The 23,495-nt window shown below is 36.4% G+C and overlaps 1 protein-coding gene across 1 annotated transcript in view; it reads right to left on the bottom strand.

Annotated features, from left to right (window-relative positions):
• The window catches only part of LOC126829944 (guanylate cyclase soluble subunit alpha-2), an 86,662-nt gene extending 63,893 nt beyond the window's left edge, over positions 1 to 22,769 (bottom strand). The window contains exon 1 of the mRNA XM_050560143.2: positions 22,101 to 22,769. Coding sequence (XP_050416100.2) covers positions 22,101 to 22,397 — 297 coding nt within the window. The 5' untranslated portion in view covers positions 22,398 to 22,769. The remainder of the gene's footprint in view (positions 1 to 22,100) is intronic.
• Between the last annotated feature and the right edge of the window lie 726 nt (positions 22,770 to 23,495).

Below are 23,495 nucleotides of genomic sequence, written 5' to 3'. Positions count from 1 at the left end.
ATAGTCGTTCATATGGGATGAAGACTCGAGGTCCCGTATCCACATTGGCATGCACGTTAAAGAACCCTGAACAGATGAAATTTAATAAGAGTAGGCGGTAGCACCGCACACAGTATGACGTATACCCGTCCTCATTAGCCCAGTTGGTGCCGGACAGTAGAACGTTCAACCCCATTTCATTTCTTTTATTCGACAGTAACATTAATGTTATCTAGATTCGCTACATTTAACAGGTATGGCGAAGTAGTTGTAAGTCTTACTTTGGATTTATAAATAATAAACATAAATTTAAACTGAAACCAAAAGAAAACAACACAAAAGACAACAGATGAAAACTGAAAACCATTAAAAATTTAAACGTCTATATAACGTTTTACATAACCCCAGTCTCAATACAACATAAGATCAAAGAGGGCCATGAACAAAAACGGTACCAGCGTCAATTGTAAATGAAGTAACTACACACATGAATGCTTTGGTTGGTTTGTTATTTCTACTAAAATCAATATCAGATCGATAACAGGTTTACTTGATATTCATTGAGTGGCACTAGGCCCATAGGCATTGGCAAATATGAGAAAAACCCAGAGAGAGAGAGAGAGAGGGAGAGAAAGAGAGAGAGAGAGAGAGAGGGGGGGAGAAGGGGTAAACACCTTACATTTCAGCACCATCCGAGACAAGCCCGGTATTCGACATGCACTGCCCTGTGATAGAACTTATGCTCGGACAACGATGTTTTCATCCACTTTTCAACGAACTCCAACTTTTACGTGCACGCCTACGTGTAAACAATGCTCCTTGGCAGAGTTTCTATACTGTGTCACCGACAAGGGTAAACCACGCTTGAAAAAAACCCATGATAATTTGCCTGATGAGTAGGTCGAAAAGCCGCTATCCGAGTTAATGTCCCCTTCGCGGCATGGCCCATGGGTCAGATCTAAATATTAAGGCCACTTGCAGATTTCGTCAAGGTCGCGAGATGTAAATAGGATTAGGGCACGTGATTGTTGACGAGATTGTGGGTTAGGGTAAGAGCTAAGTCCAGGGTGAGGGTTAGCACAGATGACCTTAATATTTAGACTTAACCATGGCGCATGCACATATCCAATAGCTCGGTTGACGCAAACAAGTAAGGCGTTAAGTCAAATTTCATTTCAGTTCTGAATCATACAGCAGTATATCAACTAAAGTAACTCTATTGTATATAATTCGTTCTTTAACGTACCACAAATGGGGTAAAAACAGTAAGTTTCTTGAGCTGTGTATAAATCCATTGTTATTAGGCAAACAATGGCGGCGATCGATACCTATATATTTCTCCATTATCAGTTTGTCGAACCAATTGACAATTTGAGCACCATATGCTTTGATTATAAACCAAATATTATATTATAAAGTATAGTATACAATAGCTACCAATCTCACTTATAACTTTCACAATAAATCAATTAACGCGAGTTTCAAAGAAACGTACAAGCCACCAGTAATTGCATATCGCATGTCGGTGGGTTTTGTTTTTGTGCGTTCAATTTTAAGAAAGCTGGAAACAGAAATGTGGGTTGTTTAAAAGCTAATTTGATCGATTCAATTAAAATTTACTCCATAATCAGCACAGGAGGACCGTTCTACACGCAAACAACACGGACAAAGACAAACCTGCGGACAAGACACAAACTTCCTTGCAAGCAATAAACAAACCGGCTTCTGTAGTCACACAGGCTTTACTAAAAATGAAAAACAACCCACGCCATGACCAAAAATCGACGTTTGTCAGGTTAAAATCGTTGATCGTCATTTAGGGAAGGGAATGTTTAGTTGTGAAAGTTGAATCTCTGAAAGGAATATCGATTCAATAATTGTTCAATTCCGTTCAGTATTTATAACGTTATGATGAAATGACCAGGAATGTGTTGAAAATTTCAGTCAAATTACTTCGGAGATACAATTATGCGCTAGCCTCGATTGTCATTGTTACCGTTGTTCCGAAATTAAACAAAGTCTCGATTATCCAGTTTTACTATAACTGCATCAACCGCAAAACATATTTAAATCTACTTAATATCGGAGCCGTCGGATGGCATCGAAAGTTAATTATGGTCTTGTCATGTTAACAAATGTCGTATTAATAGTTTATATAACATTTTGGGCCTAAATAAAGAGCCGCGATAGGCAGATTTAACTCCTGAATGGTAACTGTTCAAGTAGATATTGTCTGAAACATAACAATCAGTGACGTAATGCTAGGTTCCCACTGGCGCACGATGCGTTACGATAGGATTGTCCCTATTGAGTCCACGATCTGCGGATACGTTCGGATACGTTTTGATACGATCAACACGATTTCCACGACTGGCCTCAATATATTATAAGACCTGATAGGATCACAACGATTACTCCACGGTTAAAACTACGATTTCAATAGTAGCGAGAATCGTGATAGTGGGAACCTAGCATAAACCAAAACTGTGTTGTTTTAGAGAGATCCAGAACAATTCCCGTTACTCTACGTCTAGAGGTTCAGCCGTAGCATACGTAGTGATGTCACTTGATAGGATAAAAAACGAGGTCCCGTGAATAAATTGATAGTGCACATAAAATATATGAGACGATTGGGACTAATGATCTGTCTACATGCCTGATGGGGATTCAGTTTAGATGAGGGAGATGCTGTGACTCAGTGAGTAAGACGTTGGCCCGCTAACCTGGAGGTCCCTTGTTCGATCCCGGTGTGGGCCAAGAAAGTTCATCGGGATTTTGCGGCATGGTTCCCCCTTGTCAGTGATGCAGGGAATATGCCAGTGATATCTAAGTATAAGGTACTATTATTTCACCTTAGACAATGTCATCAATCCCGAGCACCTGTCAGGGTTGCTATGTAAGTGGTTGCTAAGCAATCTGTCCGAATCCAGATCGAGAAGCAGTTTTATAAACTGAAGGTAAAAACGACGTGTAATTAGAAAATCCTCTTCGATTTAACAGACAGGTGATCACGTCTATAATTGTGATCTTTTATCTATACCATTCATTGATTGGTACTTCATGACCTTTTTTAGAGAGAGAGAGAGAGAGAGAGAGAGAGAGAGAGAGTTTAACGTCCACTTGACAAAAACTAGGCCATTTCGGGACTAAGATATGGTTCAATTTTATGTCAATAATTCGCTTGCGCGCAGGGATCTTTAGCAGTGGGAGGAAACCGGAGGACTTAACTCCTTGTCACGTACAACGGGGGAATCGAAACCACGCCAGTTAACTCAATGACAGACCTTATGATTGAACGCGCGCGCTAACCATACGGCCATCCCACCTTTTTTTCTTTTTTTAGCCAATTCATTTCTTTTCTTTCGATTGGAATAAGTTTATAAAATAGAAATGGTCACTAAATATAGTACATATCATTTTGGATACATTGGCGTGCAAGTAAAATATCCCTTGGCAGGTGGAATTCCATATATGCCCGGGCAAAATTTCCCTCATAGAACACTGCATGGCGTAAGCCCGTCTTCATTAGCCATATCAGCGCAGAACAGTAGGAAGTTAACCCCATTTGATTTCATCTGTCTTCATTTGCTAGTCTTCATTAACCCTACTACTCGGAGCAGAACAGTAGGAATGGTCTAACGCGTGCGCTTTAAATCATAAGGGTTGTCAATGAGGCGAGTTGTACTTGACCAGGAATGAGGTCACCTACCTAACCACGTTTCCTCCCACTCTCTCTCTCTCTCTCTCTTCCTCTCTCTCTCTCTCGCATGACAGGAAGCGGTTACTGATAAGACATCAGCTGTAATCGATCGTTTATATACCCACAACAAATAGTTAATCAGCCATGAGGTTCACAATAATAGCCTGAAAGTGGTTAACACATCTCAATCACTCAATGCAGTCATTGTGTCATTTATTACGTCTGGACGGCTGTGAATACGAAACTTGCTGCGTGAATACTGACACTTTAAAATGGAATGACGAGAACGCCATATTGCCAGTGTCGGTTTCGTCTCGAGGGTGTTTCACAGACGATGTTTTTAAAAATCTGACGCAAACAATCTAATTCTAGCTAATTATAACGTAAGTGGATGCAGAAAAGCCATTTGAAGAGCAATTTGGGAGGAATATAGGATTTCCTGTCATATTTTTACCTAGAGTAAGAAATCGAGATCAGTTAAATCACAACCCCAAAACATTAATGACTGTCTTAATCAGCTAAAATATCTCAACTCAACAATCACCTAAAACACTCGGTACAAAAACTCAACTCAACATAAGCCTAACTATCTTAAAGCAGGGGTAAACAAACTCGGCATTAATGTAATCAGCAAAAACCAAACGCAAATATTTAAATCAGCAAAAGAAAGCAAATTCAATATCAATTTTACCATCAAAAATTACCTCCAACCCCCCCCCCCCCCAAAAAAAAAAATAAATAAATAAATAAAATAAAACAAAACAAAAAACCCAACTCAAATCAAAACAATAACTATCTTAATCGGGGAAAACAAACTCAATACTTAAACAGCAAAAAAAAAAAAACCCCAAAAAACTCAATATTATCTTAATCTGCCAAAAAGAAACTCTATATTAACTTAATCGACAGAAGAACAAACTCAATAATAACTTAATAAGCAAAACAAATCAATATTAACTTAATCAGCAAAAAACAAACTCAACGGTAACTGTCTTAATCAGCTAACACGCGGTTGTGCAAGAAATGGAATGAGTACAATCAGGGGACATAATCCTGAATGTTACGGTCTGATATGGGTCAATATCAACAGGAATATCAACAGGGATATAAACATACATTTTAAGTTTCATCAAAATCGGATAAAAATTGTGACATCTAGATTGTCCACAAGCTAAAAACGTGCTTTTTCGTACAGTCGGGAGCGATAATCCAGGAAGTTGCGAGGCGATTACGTGCCAATTTCGAAAGGAACCGAGACCCTTGAGATATAAACATGTTATTTCAAGTTTCGTCAAAATCAGAGAGCTGTACAGTGTCCACAAACAAATATGAACGGACACACGGACGTATAGGGGCGACGATACGTTCACATGCAAATGCGGGAGTATAAAAAAAATTAATATTAATTTAATCATGAACAAACCATCAATATTAACTGTCATAATGAGCTAAAAGTGTTGCGTCTTCATTGCCTCTTAATAATGATTAGACATGTCTGCAATCCTGTCGACAACCCGAAGAAGCAGACCAGTCTTTATTTAATAGCGATAATTAATCGTGGTTCCTGTCTTGTTTATGAGGATATGGTAATAGCTTCAGTATTGTTGCATATTATGTAAGATGTAGATGTAAGATAAAAATGGATAATGCACAATTAATAGACTGGATATTTCCGTCAAATTATTCAGTCTGACAAGAAATAGCCGATTGTCAAGTAAGTATCATTTCCCATGTGTCAGTCATTTAATTAAGTGGCGCCCATCATATCATTAAGTAGTCCCAAAATGGTCTTGTTTGTGTCGAGTGGATGTTAAACCCCATTTCTCTCTCTGATATCATTAACACTTAATAAAGATATGGCGCACATTATCTAATCCAATCAATTTCTCAGTCACCCGATGGGCTAAAGAGTTGTTTATGGGTTTGACTTGTTTGTTAATAAATGTTTACATTATAATTTATGTAACATGTGAAGCCTAAAACATGAACAGCAATAGGCTGATTTAGTTCTTACGTAATACCTTTTTAATAATACACCCCATTAATACATTGTTTCGTTAGTCGTAACGACTTCAATGCCACCGATAATATAAAAAAATAGAAACATATGTTTCTGGTTTCATTTTATATTAAAGCTAACAAAAGCTTCAAAAATATGAACATACATTAAGACATTTTTCATTTTAAAATGTTATCAGCAATATTTGTGAAGTCAACATTCATATAAAAACTAATTTCCATTTTACATGAAATAACCTTGAGGGCTAGATATAAACACAAACGCTATTGGCGAGACAATAATTGAAACTATGCGCATAAAAGTATTTGTCAGAATCGTAAATAACACACTTTCTATTAAAACTATTTTATTATGTACAGACCAACGACCGTAATGCACTTTTATGTATAGCAGGGTTTTTTTTATTGTTGTTTATATACAATTTATGGGTACAGTGTTTGCGTTCTTTTTATTATAAAAGAATATCACAGCATTCCTCGCTTTATTTATATGTTCAACTTCTACATTATAATTGTTGCCTGTCCTGTGTGACAAACAACAGCCCCCCCCACCCCCCCCAGACAACAGAAATAACAACATCAAAAAAAAAAGTACCAGAAATTCAAATTTTGAACTATTTTTGAAAGGTGATGCTGATGGCGACGAGGATTAACGTCCACTTTCAACTACGATATGACACGTTTTAAATAACGAACACTTATAATTACTGGACACAGTGTGTTCCATGTGATTAACGAATACTGTTGGTTGAAACCAATGTGACAAGTAATTAGGATACATATATTACTGCGAGGTAATGAAAGAACATCTATTATATCCATATAGTAAACGAACAGCTATCATTGACCTTAGTGTGTCATTTAATACATGAACAGCTATTGCCAAACCCCGTCTGTCATGTTATAAACTAACAGCAGCAGCTGTGTATGACACATGTAATAAACCAACACCTGTAGCTGACCCCAGTGTGTCATGTAATGAACGAACACTGTAGCTGACCCCAGTGCGTCATGTATTGAACGAACAGCTGTAGATGACCCCAGTGTGTCATGTAATAAACGAACAGCTGTAGCTGACCCCAGTGTGTCATGTAATAAACGAATAGCTATTTCTTGACACAGTAAGTCATGTAATGAACGATTTCATTCAACAATATGTCTCTTTATCTTGCCACTTGACTGTTTCCTCATCATGATATAGAATTTAGTATATTAAAGATATAATTATATATCTTGGCTTCTTTCTCTGTTCGTTTAGAGAGAGAGACGAGAGGAATTTATTCAGGAAAAAAAACAAAGTTTCTAAAAATAACCTTGATAAATAACAGATCCCCTCATCTGGCTTTGTTTTCATATCAAACGTTGGATTCAGGCAAGGGAACCGTGGTGGCTCAGTGAGTAAAGCATACACTGGCTCGCAAATCAGGAGGTTTCATGACGATGGATCTTGCAAGGAACATCTCCAGTAATTCGGGTAGTACGAGAAAAGGAGAGAGAAATGTGGTTTAACGTCCACTCGACACAAACTATGTCATTTCAGGACCAACTTTATTTCAATAATTCGCTTGCGCGTAGGGGTCTTTAGTAGCGGGAGGAAGTGGAGAAAACCCACGAGGTTGGGCAGGCGACCCTACTCTTTATCACGTACAACCGGGGAATCTAAACCATGCCAGTTGACTCAATGACAGACCTAATGATGCAGCGCGTACCCGCTAACCATTCGGCCATCCAACGCCCCTCGGGTAGTATAAAAAGCCGAGGTCCGGTATACACGTTGGCGTGTAAGTAAAAGAACCCTTGGCGTTTGGAATGCGAAATACGAGTAAGCCATACCGCCGCTGTCTGAGCAAAACACTTCTTTTAAAGTGCACTGCCCGTCTTTTTAGACCGATTGATGCAAATAAACGCTACCAAATTTGATTATAAATGTTCTCGACGAATAAGCTTTCTGCATTGATCTTTAATATACAAACTCTAAACACTAAAAATCAACATAAAGTCTGGAAGAGTTCCGCTGTGAACTCAACAAAATACAAAACGAAATGAAATGAAATGGGGTTTTACGTCCCACTGGTCTGCTCCGATTAGACTAATGAAGACGGGCATACGCCATACAGTGTGCTATGAAGGAAATTTTGTCCGGACAGCGTCACTACGGCCTACTCTTATACCGAATTACAACTGCCAAGGAATATTTTACGTGCACGCCAATGTGTACATGGGGCACCTGAATAAACAAGGCAATTGTCCTTGCACAACTGACAAGGGGAAAGGAAAATCCCGATGAACTCTTTCGGCCAACACCGGGATCGAACCCGTGACCTCCATTCTAGATAGCCAGCGTCTCACTCACTTAGCCATCGTGGCTCCGTCAAACCGAATACAAAAGTAATAATATGCAGATTCGATAATCCTAGTTCGACGTCACTACCTTTGATATCAGAGTCAACAGAGATGACTGGTCCAGATAATTCGGTAAATATTTATGTGAATGAGAAGAACATGTATACTCCATTATCCAGTCCATGTTTTTGTTTATCAATCATCAAGTCATCTTTAATCTTTCGTTTCGGTAATTTATCTTTTGTAATATTGTCCTGGTCTCTTGTGAAGACTTGCCAAACAAAATTTGAATTTAACAAGAATGCGAAACGAATAGGGATATCTATAGATCTAAGTTTCGTTTCAACATATTTTTTTCTGGTTTCGCGTGAAGAAATGCCAAACAAAGTTTGAATTGAAGAATTGAAAAAGAACAGAACGAGAAAGGAGCTGGGCTGAGTGTTGCTGATAACTGCAGAAATTTCGTTTCAGTATTTATTATTATTTACTTTTTATGGAGTGGGGTGGGGAAGGGGGGTTTTAGGGAGGGGACTGGAGTGCTCATGTAAAGAACTACTGAACACGTTTTAGATTATTAAAAAAAGGAAAAAAAAAAGATTTTGTTTTATTGATACTGAGTGATATTACACAATATTTGCTTTCATAGCAGTTGTACGTTTCAACGAAATAAGCAAATTCATATATTTATTGAATCGTCGTTATTTCTACAGTAATTAATTAAACATTTAATTTCCAACCTTTAGCTCTTTATACACAGACCTCCACAAAGGGTTAATTTATTTATTTATTTATTTATTTATATATTTATCTATATACATAATTTACTTTCTTGGTAGAAGCCAAAATACTCCACAGTGTGTTTAAATGAATATTCTGTACTGTAAATATATTATATTGGACTTAATTATTGATTATTTTCTAATTCGTGTATTATTCGGGTTTACTACACCGCTTACTAATTTACAGCTTCGACACAATACATATCGTTTTCGCTTTTTTCCTGCAAAATCGATTTCAGTTTTCTCTTAAAAATGGTCTCTCTTGTTCGCAGAACAATCAGTTATTGTTAAACGAAATTATTTATAGGACTTCCCGATTAGCATATTTATTATTAATATATTGTATTAGTTTGAACCTAGACGAAGGTCGTTGCTTTATAAAGAAGTCGTAGTGTTGCATTTATGCCTATAATATTAATAGGAGACAACACAAAAACGTGTAAAGGTCAGTAAGAACAACCTGTGTTGTTTTTATGAGACTAATCTATTCGTCAACCTTAAAGATGTATTATGTAAGATTTAAAAATAACTTAAAGGCGCATTATTCAAGAGCTAATGCAGATCTTTCGTTTGGCCTCAAATGATATATAAATCGTTAATTGGCATTTATTCACGTGCCAAACCCATAATCAACTCTCAAGAACTTCTGATGGTTTTGATTTTCAACAAATTAAAATACGATTGGCAGTTAATGATTTAACTTAATACTTGATAATCGAGGCTTTGTTTATTATCGTAACAACGGTAGCAATGACAACCGAGGCCCCATCGTTTTGCAAAGGACGATAACTCGGCTCAGCATGAAGTAATTTGACTGGTATTTTCACAACATATTCCCTTTTCATTATCTATATTAGTATTTATTATAGCGAGAACTGTGAGCTCTTTATTATCTAAATCTACATAATGCATCTTTACCTTAACATCTGTATGATTGCTAAAAGCACAAAAAGAATGAAATTATATTTTCGGATTTTACTATCAATATAAGTCGGAATTGTTATCGGTGTGCATGATTAATATAATTGGTAGAAAACTCGACAAAAAATAAAAGGGGTTTTATCTTTAGAATTCAAGGTATGTCTATATGCTTCTAGACTTAAAACAATATGTTTATTGGAGATATGCCAGTATAGAATAGATAATATCTAATTAATTTAGTTTCATTTAAATCCCATTTAGATTATTTTCTCGTATGCACAAAAAAAAAACAAAGAACCAATTTAAATCGAGAACGAGAAAGTTTTAAAAAAAAATTAGGTTAGGAAAAAAAGTAAAAGATATATTATATGTTTGTCGGAATCTAAATAGAGAACTACGGCATGTGATTGATATTACTTGTAAAATTGCCAAATTAAGAGATATGTGTTCCGCTCAGGACAATTAGTTTACATGTCTGTACTAATTCTACAGTCTCGTTAACAAGTAACTGTATCTTAAAGCTAGAGTTCTTTTCTCTAAAAGTTATTCCTATCATCACAATTAGTTTATATGCCCGCAGTCTTGTTAACAAGTCATTGTCATGGTTCGTCTCTATCCAATGTTTTTATTGTCATGGTTTCCCTCCATCCAATGTTTTTATCGTCACGGTTTCCCTCTATCCAATCTTTTTAACGCCATTCTTCGTCTCTATCCAATGTTTTTTATTTTCATGGTTTCCCTCTATCCAATTTTATAACGTCATTGCTCACATCTATGCAAAGCTATTATCATGGTTTCTCGCCTAGTAAATTTTGTAACGTCCTGACTCACTCTATTTAATGTTGCAATGTCATGACTCTCACCTATCCAATGTTGTAACGTCATGACTCCTATCTAATGGAGTAACGTCATGACTCCCATCTATCCAATGCTGTAACGTCATGACTCCCACCTATCCAATGTTGTATCGCCATGACTCCCATCTATCTAGTGTTGTAACGCCATGACACATTTATTTAATGTTGTAACGTCATGACTCCCATATGTCTAATGTTGTAACGCCATGACTCACATTTATTTATTTAATGTTGTAACGTCACGACTCTTGGGATTGGCTTATTGTAAGGTATCCACAATAATGAACTGTTATTTGAAGATATTTTGTGCAATGCCTATTTTTTCATTGAAATATAAATTGTGAAATAAGACAAAAAGAAGTTAACACATTGGTTGCTAAAGTTAAAATACGATTCAGGTTCATTTCACGATGGTTACTGGGGTACGATTCGATGTAATTGATCCATATTAATATTCTTACAATATATTCTAAAGCCTTCAGCTTCAACTCGACTTTTTCCAAAATTCTTAAAATGCCTGTTATTCCATTTAAATATTAAAGATGCGGCCAATTTCATTATTATCTTGTGTTTTTAATTAAATAAAGCCCAAAATTGTTTGTCAATTAAAATAAAACTTCATAGAATCTTAATAACATAATATACCACACACAGGCTTAATATTGGAGAGAAAGGAATGGCGGAGGTATTTTAAGGTCGTTTTGAGGCTGCGATAGTCGAGTGGTAAGCAAAACATGTTAATAAAAAAGTGCAGGAGAACCGCACTACACGATCCCCACAAGACAAACCTACGCACATGACAAATTGCACAGACATTGCAAGAAATAAACAACATACATGTATATCACTCCATGTGAATGGATCCGGGCGGTTGGCCTTGAGTTTATAGTGGGCCTGTTAGGGTGTGTCGGGAGGGGATGAATCCCCCCACCCTCCTTCCCCACACCCATCGGTGGACGAGAATATCCGGGAAAATCAAACGTGATTTGGCGTATTCTGGCGTCTTCTCGTCCTATAATATGTGAGCAATTGCCTGGCAGTTAGGGCTCCTGATCCTTCCCGACTATAATGCCATGGGTGTACTCCTGTAGGTCTGTGGAATAAGGTTGACACGACAAATCGAGGTTCACTCGTGTACATATTGGTGTGGACGTGAAAGGCCCCTTCATAGGGAGAATTCGACGAGAAGTCGGCGGAGGAAGTTATCTCCCAAAGCTGCGCATACGTGACCATAGCAACTAATCAATATGTTTGTCTCAAGATAATGAAAAAAAGGTGGTGACCAGAAGTTAAAGTCCATTCTGTTCGTTCAAGGCCAATGTCGACCAGACTAATATTACAAAAACAGATATAAGGTTTGATACAAAAGGGAAGGCGTGCCGCGGTTGGAATTCTAAATATACGTAGTCCTGATAGAATTTACCCCATACAAAATAGACTAACCCTATTGGTGCAGCAACGAAAGACATTAAATTCAATGTCGTTTCAGTTCATTTCACAAAACTGGCATGCTTCTTTAAATAACATTTACAGAAATACCATGATCATTTTAAATACACGGACATGCGATAAAACATTTGTTGTTATACTTATACCATCTCGGGTTACAGCTGTCGTATATTATACCATAAAGATTAGGCAATGGCAGAACAGTTTAAAGGAGCGAAATCTCTAACTCAATATTTTCCATAATATTCGAAATTAAAAACACAAATTAGACGCCAATCTTGCCGTGAAAATACAAGATCCTAACATCCAATATTTAAGACACAATTAACATTTGTATTCTCTTGTAATGAACAAATAAAAACATATCCTACAAGACAATATACAAGTAATTAGTAAAGGCTGATTCACAAACAACAAAATAATATTTAAAAAAAACCGACAGAATGGACTAAGCAGCCGTGAATGACTGCCGTTCACATATTTCACCCTTTAATACATTCATATTACATTAATATGTGCTTTTAGAACTATTCTCGTCTATTTCAAGGTTCCAAAAAATACAGCCATACATCCATTAAAGATGCATTATGTTAATGCTACATTTGCTTATTGCGGGTCTTTATTTTGGCTTCAAATAATATATAAACTATTATTTATTCATTTATTAACATGACGAGTCTCTAGAACATCGGTTGGCAGAGATTTAAATAGATTAAATTAAAAATTTAACCTTAAAATGGATAAGCTATGTTATATCTTCCAACATATCTATTTTTGAGCTATTATAGCAACAACGGCCAACTCTTTATCTAAATCTTATATGATGGATCTTTAAGGGAGGTCTGGTATTGTCGGTTTTATCATCCTTATCAGTGTGTAATGCCTCTTTACACACGTGTATAGAAGACATTTCGGCTCATTAGTTCCTGATACAGAGGGTGTGGTTTAAAGTCGCTATGGAAGACATGTCGGTTCACTATTTCTTGATCAAAAAAGTTTGGCTTCATGTCGTTATAATGACATTTTGAAAACGAAACGAAAGTCGAATTGTCAGTCGGTCTTTTACGTCCACGTCAAGCGGTTTTTCGTTTCACCCGAAAGTCTAGATCGATGAAGATTGTCGAAGAATGTTCTCGGCTCAAACCGGAATCGAGCCCAGGAACTGATGGTTAGTGAGCTTACTCACTGAATCATCTTAACGATATTTCCATAAAAAGTAAATCCATAATAATATAGAAGTGTGTGTGCTTTTATATACCACACGCCCCTACAAGACAGACGTCATGTAAAATAGTTCGTGTACATTACATCTATGTAAAATGGGAGAAGGGGCCGGGTGTTTGTTTTTGTGTATTTCTCTTTTTATTAAATAACATGAGTTGGCGTTTTGTTTGTTTGTTCAAATACTATTTTTATTTATGGCAGGTGTATTTTGTTCATAATAGACGTTTTGATACAAAAAATAAATCCAAAATTAACCCCTATTTTCAATATGGGTCAGACTAATAATATTGACCACTCATGTTCTAATACCTAATATTTACCGTAAAAGTACTTTCATAATATCATAATATCTAACCCTATTTTCATATGATCATGTATTAACCCCTATTTTCAATATAGGTTTGTGTGAGTGATCTATATACATATATGATTACTATATAAATACATAATGATTTATATCCCTTCTCCTTTAATATGCTGTGTATATATTTATGTCGTTTCTCCTGGTTAACTTATAGATAATGTCTTTACAATACAAACAACGTTTATATCTACTTGTATATAGCTTACGTTCTCACTTTTCGTCTTTAAGGTAAGGCCAGAATAAAAAAAAATACCAGTGTTTACGGTTATTTGTGTAAAATGAATAATTTGAAAATTTCATTCCAATTACTCTATTGCGAGCGAAGATACACGTATTAGCCTTTGAAGGTTTGACATCGAGAGTTGATTATGGCCAGGATAAGTTAATTAATGTCTAATTAATAATTTAGAAAACTTTCAGGCCTAAAGAAAGAACTGCAGATTTAGCTCTTGCATAATATAGGCCCTATGTTTAAATTTCGGTATTATTTTCAAGAACCTTACTCAATAATTAAGCTAGCAATGCTAGTTAACACACAAGTCCACGAATAAAGTAATAGAAAAAATATTTTCTGACTGACCAACCCTTTATTTTCTTGACCTTACATTCCCCACTCCTCGTCTTTATGCTAACATAATACTGTTGTGTATATAGACCTTTACATGAGGTATAATATAATACTTGGTATGCCCTTCTAGATATCTACCTCACACGAATAGGAACAAAATGTCTTAGATAAACGACGTTATAAATAATGAATTGTGCTGGTATTGATAACCTAATTCCGTGAGAACCGGTTTATTGGTTTATTTTAAGGTTTATCTCTCGGTTATTGGACAAAAGTTTAAACTAATGAGAATAATTATTTGGCACAAAAGAGATGATACACTAACAGACAGACCAAGAGACAGGCGGAGAGAAGGGGGTGAAAGAGAGATGGAGAGAGAGAGATAGAGATAGAGATAGAGAGAGTGGGTGGGGTGGGGATGAGAGAGAGAGAGTGGGTGGGGTGGGGATGAGAGAGATAGAGTGGGTGTGTGTGTGTGTGTGGGGGGGGGGGGGGGGGTACGATGAATCCCTCAGGCGTATATCAGTCCAAATATGGTTTAGTTCCGTTCTGTATTTACTATTTTATAAAACCCGGCTTCATTTGATAGGTCTGAGTTTGAATTTGGATCGATCGATCTATTATTGATCTGACAATGTTTAGTCGAGGAAATATTGTTCCCTTGGGCATCGAAATCTTATAAACACGAGAAATTAATATGTGAACCATGCCATGATTGTCAGGACGTTCTGTCAAATTCATCGATCAAGCTTTGATTTTTAAAATCCAGGAAGAGTATATCATGAGCGATCGCCAATAAAGTCATATCAAAACTTTACGATCGATAAAAAATTGGGTGAGATTCAAAAACTGGATGAAGATCAATGATGAACAAAACCGCTTATTTCTGCTTAAATTGAAAGTAGGAAAGAAAGTCGTTAGTTATAATTATTCTCGCGAGGGTTAATAAATTTCTTAAATAGAAAGGAAACGCTATAGTTGCATTATTTAAACATTTTTCTGTAAGGAGTTTAGAAAATGCAATAGAATTGGGTATAAGGTCCTAATATTGCGGCGCGGACTGGGCTAATGAAGACGGGTTTAGGGAGTATAGTTAAAGTATGGTTTAAATGCCTTCCCGTGAGCTTTTAAAGGCTCAATACCACTCTTGTTGTAACTGAATAATATGTCCCAATTTTTATTTTGGTCAACAAATTGTACTATTTTACAATATTCCAATTAATTGATGATACAAATTTCATTTTAACACACCTAATTTAAAAAATTGGAAAAATTCAACTAAATGATTTGAAAAGCCTGACGTAAAGCTTTTCAAATGTGACTTGGAATTAAAAATATTTTTGAACCCTTTGGACAAGTAAAATAGGATTTAATGGATAATTTACACAACAGGTAGGACACTAACACATCTAGTACTTAGAATATGGCTATTTTTTATTTTCTGGAGCTGTCAAGCCAGCAAGAGTGTTATTGTCCCTTTAAGCTTAACTTAAGTTTATTACATTTTTATATAGTCCCGATCACTGGAATATATGCATTCAATGGCACTATACAATTAATAAAATATATAATTTATAATGTACATAAATATACTATACTAATGATTAATTAATTCGTGAAGGTCCTTTGAACGAGATACGTTTTTGGGGATTTCTTAAGGCTATCTTGTGATTTGGAGGTTTTTTTTTTATTCTGTCGGGTAAATCATTCAATAGCCAGGGACCGGCAACACTGAAGGACCTGTCCGCAAATGTTTTTCGTTTTGTAGGTAGGACAAATAATGACTGGCTGTTTGAAAATCGTGTCGAATATCGGTTAAGATTGGGTTTAAGTAAATCTATTAAATACTGAGGAGCTAGGTTGTTTAAACACTTATCTACTGGAAGAAGTAGTTTATATTCTGCACGAGCATGCATATTGCTTGTGGGCCCATTTGCGTAGGTAAAAAAACCCTTAACCGCAGGAATTCCATGAATAGCAAGCTGTATGGCGTTCGTCCGTCTTTATTAGCATAGTTGATGCAGAGAAGAAGGACGTTAAACACATTTCATGTAAAAACTACTGCACGTCTGAAATAAACTTTTTAAATTCGGAACTAATACGTTTATATGGGAAAACAATCACTGTTTTATTATAGGCTACACATGCACGACGTTTCGATAAGTATCCTGTTGTCGTTATCAAGCACAATGACATTTAGTTGTTGTTAGTTAGTTGTATTTTACGTCCGCTTCCACCGAGGTGATATCCCAGACAAGACATTTAGTAAACTAGAGGGTCTATATATATATATAAATATACAATATGAAGCCATACTTAATTAATTAATATAGTACATGTATTTAATACAGTAATAAAAAAGCGGTGCTAGTTTTATATTGTATTTAATGCAGTAAGAAAGTGTGAGTTTTATACATGTATTTAATGCAGTAATAAAAATGTGCGAGTTTTATACGTATTTAATGCAGTAAGAAATTGCGAGTTTTATACATGTACTTAATGCATGGTAATAAAAAAAAAAAGTGTGAGTGTTATACATGTATTTAATGAAGTAAGAAAGTGCGAGTTTTATACATGTATTTAATGCAGTTAGAAAGTGCTAGTTCCATACATGCATTTAATTCTGCAAGAAAGTGCGGGTTTTATACATGGGTTTAATCCCGTAAGAAAGTGCGGGTTTTATACATGGGTTTAATTCCGTAAGAAAGTGCGGGTTTTATGCAGTATTCAATGCAGTAATATAAAAGTGCAAGTTTTAAACCCGTATTTAATGCAGTAATAAAAAAGTAGAGTTTTATACATGTATATAATGCATTAAGAAAGTGCGAGTTTTATACATGTATCTAATGTTTTATCCATGTATTTAATTATTTATATACATGAGCTATATACAAGAATAATTGTCTTGGAGTTTAAGTGAAACATTAGACTAGAATAGAACACATCTTATCGCGATTTACACAGAAATTATCGAAGTAAACAAATACATTGTACGAGACATGGTTGATGGACAACAATGGAGCTTTCGGTTACGTCATATTTTTAATGTGACCGTTGTGCACATTTTAAAAAAGTAAAATGAACTTTAAAGTCTGTGTGGGTCGTTTCCATTTTTCGGAAAACAACTAAGATTTTACTTCATAATCGACGCTAAAATCTACTCAAACTGATTATTATTAAAAATTTAATTAATAAATAAAAATAAAAATATCAACCGTAGTTAATGACCCAGTTTGAAAAGAGGAATAAGTTCATCAAACGCTTTCAGCGAAAATAAATTATAGGTGGCTTGTGTTGTCTTTATGATATATATTAATATCGGGACGATCTCTGTCTAGTAATCAGTCTCTATTTCTATAAACATGGAGGTGGAACTAAATACGAGAACAACTGGCCAGGTTTCTAATAAGTAATATAACTAAAGAACTGATTGTTTCTTGGGTTTATATATCTTTGATTTGTTAAGTTCCCAAATCTATAGAAACATGTTACTAACTTATAACAAACCTACCATTACGTTAAGTGGTTAATCCGCAACACCTTAAACAATTCTAATTACAATATTGTTAAGTCGATTATCACTAGAACCGTAGTTATAATACTTAAATATGTAAATTCCAATAAGACCTCTTCAGGTGAAAATGTACAATATAATAATATTGTCTGCGGTGGATAAAGACAGTGCTATATATGCGGGTTATGTTTCCCTGACAGTGACAGTAGATCTATAGTGGGTGGGCGTACCCGGCACCCGGTGCATCCCCCCCCACCCTCACATCTGGATTTCTGACTGAAAAAGTCCAATTACAATTCATTATTTATTTTAGAACCGGATTCTTGTCTCAGATCACTGGAAATGACATGATCTCTGAATCCACCCTTGCCAACCGAGCGACCAGACCCTTTTCTTGTCAAACTCTCAAACACAACAAGGAGGAAAAATGACTCAACAATCCCTTGAGGTACTTTATCCGTCTCGATCGAACGCGGGACTTACTGGTGAATGACAGTATTGAGTCAGCGTCTCACTCGCCGTACCACAAATCTGATTTCTAATACGGATCAGCGGAATCCAGACAGCTTTATAAAACATCATTTTGGATTATTGGCAAGTTCCGTATGAGGGTCAACTTTATATGGTTGTTGCACGAAATGGTCTAATGATAAAATTTACAAAGTCATTTTCTACTTCGTTTATAACTTGTCAATGATAATGATATTTATGATGTCTATTTTAAAAATAACATGGACTTGTAATGTAATTGAAATGTCAACTTATAGATATTCATAAATATCCTATGTACTTAGTTATTTACGGGAGCCACGGTAAATCTATGAGTATGGGGGTAGGCTGGGAAGGGTGATCCTCTCTCTCTCTCCAGCGCACAGAAATGTTGGCTGTGGGAGAACATGATAAGAGTCTGACCCGTGGTACATGTTTGACACTGGTTCAGCAATATTATTGTGGATTAATGAAAATCCAAATCTGAAAATGTCAAAAGCTTGAGTGAGTGAGGTGAGCGAGAGATGGGTTTAACGTCCACTTAACACAAACTAGGTAATTTCGGGACTAATACATGGTTCATTTTTTTATTTCAATCATTCGCTGGCGCGTAGAGATCGTTAGTAGTGGAAGTGAACCGGAAGACTCGGGGAAAACCCACGAGGTTGGTCTGGCGACCTTGGCAGGTACTTGATTCATTGACAGACCCTATGTTGTCACGCGCACGCATTAATTCACTAGCCCCCCCCCCTCCCTGCCTACACGTACAAATTTTTATCGGGGGCGCAAAGGCTCTGAACCCATGACGCAAAGCGTATCATTGTGTCCCCTTCACTTTGCCCCTCTTTCCCAGTTCTGACTTTAGCATACCACAGACAGGACTACAACTTTTGCGAGACCGTAATAAGACCGATGAGGTGATGCTACCATTATATAAAGGTCGATATCATCGTGATAAAGCGATTGCCTTTGTGTTGAACTATTGGACCTAGTTATGAATGGTTGTTATTCGACCTGAATACTAGTGGAGAATGGTCGTTATTTATACCGTTGTTGCCAAAAATTGGTTAAATCGAAACAATTACTTTTTATATACTTTGCTTGCCTCTGTCGTCAATTTTTCCACTAAATTGCCCGAAGCAACAGATTTTTGGGTGGGAGGGCCATGGGAGGGGCGTGTGTGTGTGTGTGGGGGGGGGGGGGGGGTACATATAATAAATTTAATGTTTTTCGTTGAGCTTCTTTTCTGCTTTTTATTTGGAGCTGGCCCATTTTGGACTTTTACAATACTATAGTTTGTACGCGATTTAAAATGGCGCCCAAAGGCTCTATTAAAATATATCTTCTTGTAGATCTGTAATTCGAATAAATGAACTGTTTTATTGGAATTCTGTCATCATACTTTGTGAATTAATCAACACTTAATCAAATAAAAATACGACATCTCTTCTCATTCATTAATTATTTTATTAGTATTTAGTTTTATGTCGAAAACAGATTGGCATGGCATGCGCCATTGATGTACGTCAAATAATAATAACAGGACCGTTAATGGTAACGACCGAAACCTCCATTAATCACCGATGATCAATGGCAGGAGTCAGAAATCAGCTATTAGTCTTTTAGGGCGATCATATTACTATGTCAATTCTTTCATCTTCATTCCACTTCTCTGGTAATTAATTAAAGAAATTAGTATTGTGAAACCTTACTCTAAGACCAATCCTATACAGGGCCCTCACATAGGGAGGGGGGGGGGGGATGGCAAGGGGGGTGACACTTTGAGGAGGGGGAGGGGCGGCAAATTATCTAAGTGCATACTAGAAATATCAAAATGGGGACCCTTTCAATATTTATGGACTATAGTCTCCTTGGAGGCTGATATAGCCAATCATCGGCCTTCGCTTCCGCTAAACATATGTATTTCAGCATGGGGGTTGGAACTTGGATGGTTGACACGTGCGCGCTGTATCATAAGGTCTGTCATTGAGTCAACTGACGTGGTTTCGATTCCCCGGTTATACGTGACAAGGAGTAGGGTCGCCTGTCCAACTTCGTGGGTTTTCTCTGGGTCCTTCGGTTTCCTCCCACTGCTAAAGAACCCTACGTGCAAACGAGAATTATTAAAATAAAATTGAGCAATGTTTTAGTTTCGAAATGACCTAGCTTGTGTCGAGTGGACGTTAAAAACCCCATTTCTCTCTCTCTCTCTCTCCCTCTCTCTCTCTCTCTCATATTTCAGCAAATAGAGAGGGTAGACTTATGAATTTTCCAAGATATATTACAGGTTTTTCGATCAAATGGAGAGTTGAAGGGGAAATAAACATACCTATTTTTAGTAGTTTAATTAATAAATAGTTATATAGATAAAGTGTTAAAAGTATAAAAAATGTATTTTAAATTTCTTTAATCTTAAAAAAAATCAACAGAGCACAGGCACGGAACAAAGCAGTTAAAGTATGCAGGGGGGGGGGGGGCGGCGTCGAAACTTTTGAACTGGGGCGCCACATAGGCATGTGAGGGCCCTGCCCTTATATTACGGACGGGCAACTTGAGTATACGTCAATTTTTTTTTTTATCAAATCTGCATCCTTGGGGTTCTAAGTCAGTTTGAAGAGAACAGTCGGACGTTAAACCGAATTTAATTTCATTTCACTATTAGACAACTCATTCATTCAGACTTGTTTATACTGGCCCCGTGCTTACATGGTACACTGACCAATACACACTCTAAAAAGACAGTGCAGCACTAAAATCTCAATAAAAATAAAGAGACCCACAGATAATTCTAAATGCTAAAAAAGACGTGCTTTTGCCATATACAGTGTGCTGTGTGAAAAATTTTACTCGTAATAGTCCAACTGTCAAGGGCTTTTTGAGTTTTGACTCCCACGTGTACACCGGAGATCATTTTGTCGTCTCATCCGAACATAAAAAAAATATACGCAGGGTGGGCCAAAACCATTTTACCCATTCTGTTTATATACACACTCTTTTTTTTAAAAATGTGAATACTTTAATATTTCTTTTTCAGAAAAATGTCACATAAGCATGAATTTTTTATTGGAGACTATTAGTATTCAATAAAAACTTCATGCTTCTGTTATTTGCTTGGAGACTATTAGTAGTTGGAAGTATTTTTGATAGTTGGCGATATAATTTCCAAGGAATAAGAGTTAAACAATAATCTTATATTATTATGTACACAAACACACAGGATTGAATAAGATACACATTTGCTGCCAGTTGAATTTATGGGTTCAACGTGTTGTGGCATTCACAATGTTGTTTAGCTAATTCATGAGCCAACTCAGTACCAAGAAAGTCAATGGCATAAAATGTGTTAAGTTATTTATCTAATACTAAAAGCAAATCTATAGTTCTTAGCTAACTCAGCATCAAGGAAGGGTGGGGAAGGGGTATCAGTGTGAATCTTTTTGATTAATGATATGTCACAAAGGATGCATAGTTCTTAAGCCAACACAAAGACTACAGCTTATAAATTCTTAGCTGACTCAGCACCAGGGAAAATGGAATTCGATGTGAACTTTTTTTAAAATTTTTGTTATGTCAACAAATACGTACAGTTGTTTAGTCAACACTGATGCTAATATAAATCTTATAATTTCACAATTTCACAGGCAGCTCAGCACCAAGGAAAATGGGATTCAATGAGAACCATTTTGATTTATCGGATTTTAATAAAGGTACTGAAACGAAAGCCTAGTTTATAAAGCTGTATAACTTGAGGGGCGCTTGACAATAAATAAAACTGAAGAAGTGTGGATTTATGAGTTATGGTACGCTATCAGCGTTGGCAAGGTAAACGATCATTAAGACACCCTAGTAACGGTATAAAACTACGGTTAAAGTAAAAAGTAAAAAAAGACTTACCGACGGTAATATAAGTGTTCCAACAGCTTCTAGCATCCCAGTAACATCAATTTTACGTTCCTCCGTCCCCCCGTCACTGGTCTCTTCAGATCCGGCAGAGGAACATGTAGAGATGTTACTTATCTTACGACTACGTGGAGATTCGTCACTGGAACTATCCTTATGTCCGTCCGAAGAACGCCCCGTTGACGTAGACGCCGAACTGTCCGTGGAGTCCTTTTTCCGCACATTGTCCGTATCAGAAATCAAAAGTTTCCTCTCCCGTTCCAAATAGTCTTTAGCGAAAGGACAACTCATGATGGTTGAATCTTGTGAACTAAAACCAAATAAAGTTGTGAATCCCGTCAAATTTCGCTGTTAAATACGCATGGTTGATTGGTTGTATAAAACATTAAACTCCTATTGAAATACTTTACACGTTCGACACCCAACACGGGAAGCGATTACACGACCAAACCCTTTAACGGCTAAATTCACTACGAGTGATTTTCTGTGTTGTTGCTTTTATATATACGCTAAGCTTTTCCTGCTTACTGTGTGTAAAAGATTGGCTTTTACCGTAGTTTATATAGCTATGAAGTACTATAGTCGCGGTCTTTAACCGTTGGCAGAGTTTTACCGATATACCGTTTGGTCGTGATATCAAGACTCGCTTAACTTACTGGGACTTGGTTCGATTCAATGAATGCAGTGTACGCGCAATGCACGCTGGGATCATATTTATCAAGCGTTGTGTCCGTGTGTTGTGTGTGTATGTGAAAGTATTAATATAACGATCAGTTTATTTAGGAATGTCTATTGGGTATTGTATATGACAATAATAAAATAACTCTACTCAGTATCGGAAATCGCCTCTTTTAGCTATTTATTGTTGATATACAACTGTCATGGGAGTGTCATATCACCCCGTTGGCAGATTCACAAACCTTGTTAATATTTAAAAACAAGTAAACTAACAATTTAATAACTTTAAAATAATTGAATTGTCGTTTTTTTTTGTTTTTTTTTTTTTTGTTCAGCTACTCGATTCACTCGACCTGACTTAAAACTCTAAATTAAAGTCTTTGTACGGCAATTGCATTTTACGAAAAATAACACAATTTCCTCGGCTTACTCCACGCTGTAAAGAGATAAGGAGAGAAATGACTTGACATAAACTAGGCCATTCCTGAACTAACACATGGTTCATTTCTATTTTAATACATATAATTCGCTTGCGCGTAGGTTTTTTTTAGCTGCGGGAGGAAAACCGGAGGACCCAAACTTTGAACAGGCGGCCTTACTCCTTGTCACGTACAATCTGACAATTCAAGGCTTTTTCAAGCGGAAATCAGACTGAAAAATCTCGATGGACTTATTCTAGGCAAACAACTAGATCGAACACGGGATCTCAAG

Source organism: Patella vulgata, chromosome 8, assembly GCF_932274485.2.
Source record: "Patella vulgata chromosome 8, xgPatVulg1.2, whole genome shotgun sequence".
NCBI lineage: Eukaryota > Metazoa > Mollusca > Gastropoda > Patellidae > Patella > Patella vulgata.
This window is presented reverse-complemented; position numbering and strand designations above follow the sequence as displayed.